General features: G+C 36.3%; 1 protein-coding gene across 1 annotated transcript in view; it reads left to right on the forward strand.

Annotated features, from left to right (window-relative positions):
• LOC144453209 (synaptotagmin-12-like) overlaps positions 1 to 1831 on the forward strand; it is a 33820-nt gene extending 31989 nt beyond the window's left edge. The window contains exons 7-8 of the mRNA XM_078144486.1: positions 279 to 412; positions 1449 to 1831. Coding sequence (XP_078000612.1) covers positions 279 to 412; positions 1449 to 1622 — 308 coding nt within the window. The 3' untranslated portion in view covers positions 1623 to 1831. The remainder of the gene's footprint in view (positions 1 to 278; positions 413 to 1448) is intronic.
• The last annotated feature ends 8116 nt before the right edge of the window (positions 1832 to 9947 follow it).

The following is a 9947-nucleotide window of genomic DNA, read 5'->3' on the forward strand; positions in this document are numbered from 1 at the left end:
CAATTGATTGCCAATGAACACCAAATTGAGACTCTATTTCACCTTCATTGTTCTACCAATTGTCAACGTTTATATCACAGGCTAGCAGAAATGAATATGTATCAGATTAACAATAAATATTCATGATTCCTTAGAGTCTGTTATTTTCAGATAAATAGAAGACTAGCGATTTTGTAATGTCTTATGACCTTATATGACACTAACATTTGAAAATTGAATTTATACATAAATTGAACAATTCGGAGATATTCTGTTAACATTAATCCTCTCACCACTAGATCCGTTCGTAAAAGTGTACTTACTTCAAAATGGAAAGAAGGTATCCAAGAAGAAGACTGTAGTAAAGAGAGATGACAGGTGTCCTATATACAATGAAGCAATGATATTTTCTGTGCCATCTAGTGTGCTACAGGTGAGTTCTTTCGTTTTTAACACTTATTCATAGGGATGAGGGCACGTCTATTACCCCAAGGGGTGTTACACTAGCAACTTTCAGCCTCTGGGAATAGTTGGTACATAACGGTACAATGGATAATATGACGTCTACTGATGCCCATGTAAGGCAGGCAGTAAGTGTTTTATAACATATCACATTCTCAGGCAGGTATTCTTTCCATACTCAAAGCAAATTACTGATGGGTCTTCCCATGCTACATGAATAATACCCTAGGGAAAATAGAAAAAGGATAGTGCCCACTCTATGTAAATTGAGGTCGTTATCGGTCACTTGTCCATACCATGTGACACTTGTAAGCCAATCACTGGAGCCTGAATGAAAACGATGTGCTATGAATTCGATTATGAACCCCCCCCCCCCACCCCCATGGAGGGTACTATATGAATAACCCAAGTGAATAACCCATGTCCGTCTGTGGACAGCCATATCTCCGACATGCACTAACCGAATCAATCAAACATAGAGTTTCTTTATTTTATGCTTTCTATAGCTGATGTCCATTTTCCCCAAGGGCCAGTCAACCCCACTTCATATGACGCGTGTACATTGTTGTTTGTGATGTTTTCAAATTGCCAGCTGCTTGTAGGGATGCATTTTAGACATTATTTTTTGTAGGACTATAGTTTAGCTACCAATCAGGTTGTGGAGATGAAATAGTTTGTCAACCTATCACACCAGTGATCTTGTAGATTTTGATAACACAAACGGTAGTACAGATGGCCGTACAACCATAAAAGCTGACATAGATGGATAGAAAGATCAACCAGACAGATAGACGGAGAGACAACAATACGTCATTACCAATTCATGATTGGTCAGAAAGATGTTATTCTGAGTGTGTTCTACCTAAAAATAAAGACTTTTATGACCTTTACCTTATAACTGCATGACCTTTACCCTATGACCTCATGATGGTGACCTTATCTCATCCCCAGCTGATCTGACATAAAAAGTTTCTCTTCTTCCTCTTCTTCTTCTCCATTGTGAGCAGACCATAACGATACGAATCACAGTCACAGAACGCTCACCTGATGGAAAAAACCACAGCATCGGTCACGTGCTAGTAGGCCCTCACTCGACAGGTTCTGCACTTACTCACTGGAACCAGATGATGACGTCACTACGGAAACCAGTCGCCATGTGGCACTCCCTGAGGAAATATTAATATTGAACTCCGCATACGTAAATTTACATGTACGCATGCGTAAGTGACAGGGAAGCGTTACATAGAAACAAGGAATTACATATTTTATCAAACTAGCCGTTGTTCTTCGTCGATTCAAACTTGATTGGTATTTTGTTGTTGTTCAAGCATAATATTCAATATTTTGTTGAATTTTTAATAGTAAAGTTATTTATATGGATATTACAACTTAAAGGGGCCAATCACTTTTAGATGGTTGGAAAGTGTTTAAGGTAGGGTATGGGTTCATTTTGGCAAAGAACATACTTTTGGGTGTGGTGGAGGGTTAATTTGATTTAATCTTTAATGGTAATTTTTTATAACAAGACCAATACAATATTAGTGTATTTGCCATGCTGGTGCCATTACATGACTCTCTGTAGTTCTGCACTCTGGCAAAATTACTGTGTCCTCTGCCTACCTGTGTTTACATTATACACCGTGTTTACCTTACACACCCCTTGTGTGTTATTACTTAAAAAATAGTACTCATAGTGCATGGCCCGTTTTCTTTCTCAAGAGTGTGGTCTTCACTTGGTCAAACATGGCTCTGGTTATTGAATCTAGTGGTATGTGGGAAGGGCCAAATTTTGAGAAAACTAAAGTTCATCCACTCCCACCCCCATTTTCCCGACCACACCCAGTTTAAAGGGAAGGATACCTTGTGAATTTCCTTATTTGATAAAAACTCGGATGTGAAATGAGATAAAATGCGTTAGTTTCATTCACTTTCACTCACCAGTACGGAGGTGATATCGATCTGAATTCAGGTGGCAGTGACGTATGAGACTTGCAAGGCAGCTCCTGTTCAACGTATTGTGGACTGCTGCTATTGTTATTGAAATTGGAATTGGAATACGTTTAAAGGAAGTTACTGGGCTAGTCTCTTACATCACTTCCGCCCAAGTTTGGCTCGATGCCAACTCCATACTGATAATTGAAAGTGAACGAAACAGATACATTTTATGTCATTTAGCATTCAAAATTTTATCAAATAATGTGAATTTACAAGGTGTCCCATTCCGTCCCTACTATATATGGATAGTAATCAGCTTCACCAATGCTGGTACCGTGCCTAATTTACCTCGGAGGGCTCAAACTTAATTTGTTCTCTTGTTCACGACAGACAGACAAACAAACAAACAAACAAACAAATATGTGACAACACTCACAAACAGCACAACTTACCATATCAATCAAATATCAACATCAATTTTCCATGAAACTATATAAACGCAAACTGTAGATCTGCTATGTTGTAAACCCTGAGAGTGGCCGTTTTTTTCTTGTTTCTGTTGTGCAAAGGAAGAATATATTTTAATAGCGGTCGCACAGAAATGTTGATGTTGGTATCTGTGTTGTTCTTGAATGTTTGTGAGTGTAACTAAGTCATATTTCTTTTTAAAAGACAAAAGAAATGCAATAAAAAGTAGTATTACTTTGATGTTGACTTTTCTTTCTTTCTTTCTATCTATCTATCTATCTATCTATCTATCTATCTATCTATCTATCTATCTATCTCTGTCTTTCTGTCTGTCTGTCTGTCTGTCTGTCTGTCTGTCTGTCTGTCTGTCTGTCTGTCTGTCTGTCTGTCTGTCTGTCTATCTATCTCTCTATATGTCTGTCTGCCTGTACATGCCTGTCTGTGACTCTCTGTCTGTGTATTTGTTTGTTTGTTTGTTTGTTTGTTTGTTTGTTTGTTTCTTTGTTTGTTTCTTTGTTTGTTGTAATCAAAATAAATTAAGCCTGTGCTCTTTACAACTTCTTGCATTCCACTTTGCAAAGTTTACAATCACTGAAATTCACAACACAGTTTGCACATGAAGTGTTGCTATCAGTTACAATTTCCAAACCCTAAACTCGCAGCCCAAGTATCATTTCAAAAACACTACACACACAACATAATATAGTGAATCGAATTATGTGCTATGAATATATATCTTTCATTAAAATACGAATGTTGTGCTATGAATATAGTTTGATATAGTATAAAATGATGGAGTTGTTATCTGTATATATTGTGATTGAGATATTGTTAATTCTTTATAAATCTAATTTCACAAATGGAATTATTATCACTTTTTATTGTGGTAAATGCTACATTTCCAAGTACATATGAACTTGTGCTGTAATGTGACAATAATGAACACTCATATTTTCAACAACAGCATTTAGATATTCAAATATTACATTGATATATTATGTTAAACCCGCTTAAGTTGACCGTTGGAGGAGAAACTTCGTTAATAGCATAACAAAATATAAATGTATGTTCATTTTATCGTCTGGCTTTGCAATACGTTTGGATGTGATAGATGTATGCTTCCCGTGTGTCTATCTGCAAAATAAACAGTTATGGTTCACTTAGATGCCGGCAAATATTGGCTAAGGTATACAACCGTGATTACGTCATGATGAACGTTTTTGTACTGAATATTCGACCGTTGGTGGCGCTTGTACTGTCAGATTTGACCTTTGGTGGCGCTGTCTTAGAGTCCATTTACATGCCTATGACATGAACGGTTTTGAACTTTCCTACCGGTCAAAGAGGCACTAGTAACTGTATTAATTTCATCTTACGCCTTTTACAGGACTCTCTGATTTAGTATTCTTGTTGGAAATGATACAGAGGGATATTAAATGTCGTCGCCTATCTTTTCAATCAAGTTCTATTAGCTGGCTTTCATGACGTATATCCAAATATTAAATTAATGAATCGAGATGTAGAGACCTCGACGTCAACATTGATAAACTTTCTTTGTTCGTCAGGTCTCGTGAGATTCTTTTCGTCACGTGTATGGTGTACCTCAACTTTGACCGACTCTCTCGCGAGATGTCCTTTTTCTTGGGCTTGACGAGAGTTTAGATTTTATCCAAGTTTTATCGAAGTTTTTCTACAAGACGCTCAAAAGGTGACAAATGTTACACTTTTCATCACCTATATGTCGTAAATCATCACGTGTTTGTCGTAAATCACGACGTGTATGTCGTAAATATGTTAATTAAGTTATTGGCTTGTGCGCCTAAAAGACAGTACAGTTTTTGTATAGTTTCATGTAAAGTGATCAATGAATTGTGTTAGGTTAGTGACCGATAAATTGTGGTAATTATAATCTTTTCATTTTTTTTAAATTATTCAAATTATTCAAATTTATACGGAGCGACTTTAGCATGTATGCCTAATAGATTTTAGCTCTTAATATTTCTTTCTTTTTTGCAATAAATATGGCGTATTTTTGCATTGTCTGCAGTTTTATCACAAAGTTAAAGAGACGTGAAGATTCTCAAACCATTTACATTAATATAACCTGAGATGATATCGGGGAATTTTAAAACATTGTTGTATTTTATAGTTTAAGATGTAGTACTGATTTATTCATATTAACCATATACAGTGTTTCTGTTTTTAAAAATACAGTTACACATTGTACAGCCTTCCTCGGGGAAACATTTACAGCCCGTTTCAAGTTAACGTTCACTGGCTTTGTTTGATACAACAAGGCAGAAACCTATATAACAAACTTCAGATAGCAAGACTGGCTGATCGTGAATGCAGTTTCTTGTGATATTTTATCTAAATACAATGAACTAGCATGTCACCATGGAGATATCAAACACATAAAAACTTTGGCGCCTGCATGTCTATGTCTAATTGCAGTATGTTTAAATGTGTTTTTATTTCATAACACTAACAGGCAAAATGTACCACTTATTTCTTGTTGATGTCTAAATGGTTGTATCAAATAGAACCGGTGAACGATTGCTTGAAACAGGCTGTACAACTCCATTTATGACGTCAACACGTGTACACTTAGGTGTCGTTCCATAGATATACATACATCCCGTAGTTTTGGTTACACAGCTAGAATCGTGTCGTTGGGGACGGCTCTCGCTACCGCCAGAAAGTCAGTGGAAATAGTAAACAAAATGTGACTTACGCTATGAATCATGGGAAATGTTCACGGCCTAATATACGAGGAAGAGTAGTACGTGGTAATCTAAGCTCATGTATCACATAGTCATAATCTCGAGCAACATGCAGCGGTAGTCTGTTTATTTCAAATAATGTAATTTCATAAATACATTCTATGGCTTTATTTGCGTGGTTTTTGAGATTATTTTAGATTTTTGGCAGTCACGTACATTTGTTTCTATTTTCTCAGACTCTGTTTGTCTCAGTTACCCAGACTCTCACCGCTCGCACCCAGCCGAGATTTTAGAGCCCCAGCGGTGAGAGTCTCTCTAGGGTGGCAGCCATTAAGCGAGCGCCCCCAACGACGAGAGTCTGGTCAGCCAAGTCTATACATGGTGCGGACTATCCAACAATATTGTGTTGAAGTCCTTTATCTTCATCTGTTTTAGTAAGGGATGTTAGAATAGACACAAAAATCTGTAATTGTTTGACCTCAGAGTGGCTCAGGCTGAGTTTAAAAACTTTTCTATTGGCGTGAATATGCTTGATAAAACTGCACTAGCTGCAACTGGAAATTGAAAAATGTTTTGTTAGATAAAATAAATAACTTATTCGTAATATCAGTACTGAACGTATTTTGTTGTAGCTGTATACACAATAAATCAAATCAAAATTATTTATGGGTCAGTCCCAAAAAGCAGCGCCCTCAACGGCGATCACGATTTCAACCTATCACTGCAATGATTATGGATAAGATCAAAAACTGATTAACATTGTACAATGACCCAATGTGTAATTATTCCTATTTCAATACTGCAGTTACTAAGAATTGCTGTTTAAAATGGTGACAGATTCAAAACCAAGTTTTCGATCAAAATGTTGACATGTTACTATAGCTACACCATGCCACTTACGGATCATATTGACCACTGACTAACAAGTACAATGTCTTGATAACTTAACAATTTTTAGCGAATATATTTTTAGTTACTTAATGAAAAAATAAATCCCAGTTGAAGCTTATGCAGGTTTAAACTACTTTTAGCATAAATGTCGATGCATGTCGCTGAAATATGGAATATCGTTTTCTGGCATTGTTAGATGAATTTATGACAAAATAAAGGTTTCTAATTTGTATGTCAGATCCGTCTTGGAGCGCCCTCATGCTTTGGCCAACCCCTTTCAAAAAGTTCAGAGTCGTTGAGGGCGGGCGACACGACGTATCTTACAGTCCATACCTGAACACCAGGTTCGAGTTCAAACAATAGCATATGTAGTGAAATTGTATACTTCCCTATGTAGAATATACTAATGTCATATTTTGAATATGCATAAAATATTACCTCCAAAGAACGCATAAACTCAGCTTGTCACCCTTTAATTTAAAAAAAAAGAAAGACAATAAATGTAAGATCGTGATGGAAGTATTGTACAGTTAATTGAAATGTCCTATTTTCTTACCGAGTGTTATGGCGGTGGTTTGATAATTTTTTGAGTTCTAATACTCTACCCGCCAGACTATGGTGCATAATTAGTTTTTCATTGTTGTAATGTGTAACAATATAGCCTTCTAGATGACACTGCCGTACAATGTTATATGATTGTGGTACACACACTTGTGTTTGAATATTGCTGAAATAATATGACTCAAAAGTATCCCAAAATATTACAATTGAGGCAAGTTAACGTGAAACAGAATCTCCTTTCAGTCGACAACAATCTTACTTATATTGCAACATTTCATCATGGCGCTCGACAGTAGAGTGTAATGAGCACTCCGCCCTCAACGGTCTTGTGAAGGGGTAGGCCGATACTTGAGGGCGCCCATTTACGGCGTACACTACCATGACAACTGACTAGCTCAACATAAAATCTTAGTAGCCTTGCTATGTAGTTTCTTTGCGTGTAATTCAATTATCTTATAAGCATGTTACACTGTAAATGGTTTGCTCCGATTCGGGCATACTCTGAAAGATTAGACGAACGTTAAGGGCGCTCTTCTCATTACTCCTCACAAACGGGGAACGGATTATAAAGACGCCCCCAACGACGTAATTCACAGGACAGTGTTATTTGTAATGACGTAATATTCTTGTGTTTTTATAAAGTAATTGATGATGCGAGGATCTAATATATTGCTGGCATAGAAAACATTTTCTTAGCAAAAATGGTAACATTCTTGTTGAGCCAAACAATGAAATGTAACAATATTAGTAAGATTTTTTTTCAAGTCACATTGGTCAGATGATCTTCTGTTCAAGTTCACTGGTATAAATTGTTACACATATGCCATAAGACAATGAACATCAGAAAACTGTTTTGTTAACTTTTGTATTTGTATTTATTGTTGTAAAAGTTATTTCCATTTTGGTGTAAAATAAAGACGATGAAAACTTGAATAGGACTCCAAGTATTGTGAGCGCGCGAGGGCGTGTGTGTGCATGCAGACAACATTGTTTAATTTTCAGTTTAAATTAATTGAACCCAATCCTTCCCAGTGCAGTGCGTCATGGGTAATCAAGGGACTCCAAGTACATTACTGTTTACATATACTGTTGATATGGCTTCACAAATTTCAAAAAAAATCCAGATCCGGAATCAGATCTCACTAAAATGTCATCATTGCCTCGAGGTCATGGGTCTTAGCATACACTGATGAATATTTATTAAGTGCACACTTGATATTTATGACTATTCGAAAGAAATAATCGCTCAGACGTCAGGAATATTCAGTCTGTTTCTAATAAATATTCACGTCTGCCAATACCCATGAGGCACTGCGGTTCTGAGTGGACAATAAAGGTGAAAAAGAGTTTGGTTCTTGGCAACCGAGGGAATGTTCAATCTTGAAGTGGCTCTCCAGAACCCAAATTTTATGAAAACATCTGTATTTCATTGAGTGGCTGTCTCATTTAATTATGCTACCAATTTTGATGTTTCTGTTTTGAGAACGATACTGCGGTACATTTAGGGTACGAGCGCCAAGAAATATTACAGCAACATGAGTCGCAGAAAGTTTATTCCAAAGCATTTGGTGGCTCTATACATCCAACAGTGTGCCAAATGTTATTAATCCAATTTAGTTGTTTACTTTCTCTGTTACGAACAGGTCCGTTTGTCCACAGTCTGATGTCTAGCAGTTGTACTATTGTTGACTTATTTTCATTGATCCGATGACACATATACTGTTTCAACCATAAATATCAAAATAGTTCCAAAAAAAAATACTGAAAACCAACCTCTGCAGTAATCTGAAATCCACTGTTTTCATAATTGTTAAGTTCTTGTTTTGACCTGGGACAGCTGATACAATATGGATTCCTATTGTTTTCACTAAATGTCACGAATCCAACTGATAAGTAGAAAATAAATTGATACCAATAAATTAACTCTTTGTTTGAAAACAAACCAAGTTCAACTGACACAAGACTAAAGACAAAAAAATGTGGTTCCAATTACGCTCAATTTTAGAAAAGGTAAGTACAAGTTTTATTTTATATGTGTGTATGTGTATGTGTATGTTTGTGTGTGTGTGTGTGTGTGTGTGTGTGTGTGAGTGTGAGTGTGTGTGTGTGTGTGTGTGTGTGTGTGTGTGTGTGTGTGTGAATGTATAGTTCAGGTAGTTACGTTTTCCATTGTTTTCCATATGGTCTCTGTATTATTGGTTTCTTCCCATCAGATGTACAGCCATTACAGTTTAGAAAACAGTTTTATATTGTCTTTTTAAGTTGATGTCAGTTTTCCGCACCCACTATTTCAACTTTCGTGATTGTATTATTTTTTTCTCAAATACGTAAAAAAAAGTTTAGGGTCGGCAGTGCAAAACTAGGTGGGGTCGGGTAACCGCAACCAATTTTTTTTAGGCCAAACCATAAATTAAGTCTTTGTATGAAAACAAGCTATGTTCAGCTGACGTAAGACTAAAGACAAAAGAACTATTGATCATGAGGCCTAAAAAATGTTTGGTTCCGGTGACTGAACCCCACCTAGTTTTTCACGCCGTATTCAAGAAAAAACTAATAAAATAGCGAAAACTGTGAAATCTCGCAAGAAATAGTGGATGTGTAAACTGACATCAAGATTAAAAAAAAACAATATACACACGTAAGACTGTTTGCTTTTTCATTTTCAAAAATCCTAACATCGAGCAGATTGGCCACGTTGGTGCACCAGAAACTTTTGCTGCGCATTGGTTTAGCGCCCTCTAACGATAATAACAGGTACAACAAATGACTAATAATTGTATTTCTAGAACACCATACGTCCAATCTGATGCAAATAAACCCCTTTTCATTAATTTGATGTATTTTTTTATCCTTGAAAATATTTCAAAATAAAATATTCATATTTTTAAAATAAAGTTTGTGATATATCACTGTGGAATAAATATTTCG

Source organism: Glandiceps talaboti, chromosome 23 (assembly GCF_964340395.1).
Source record: "Glandiceps talaboti chromosome 23, keGlaTala1.1, whole genome shotgun sequence".
In the NCBI taxonomy this organism is placed as follows: domain Eukaryota; kingdom Metazoa; phylum Hemichordata; class Enteropneusta; family Spengelidae; genus Glandiceps; species Glandiceps talaboti.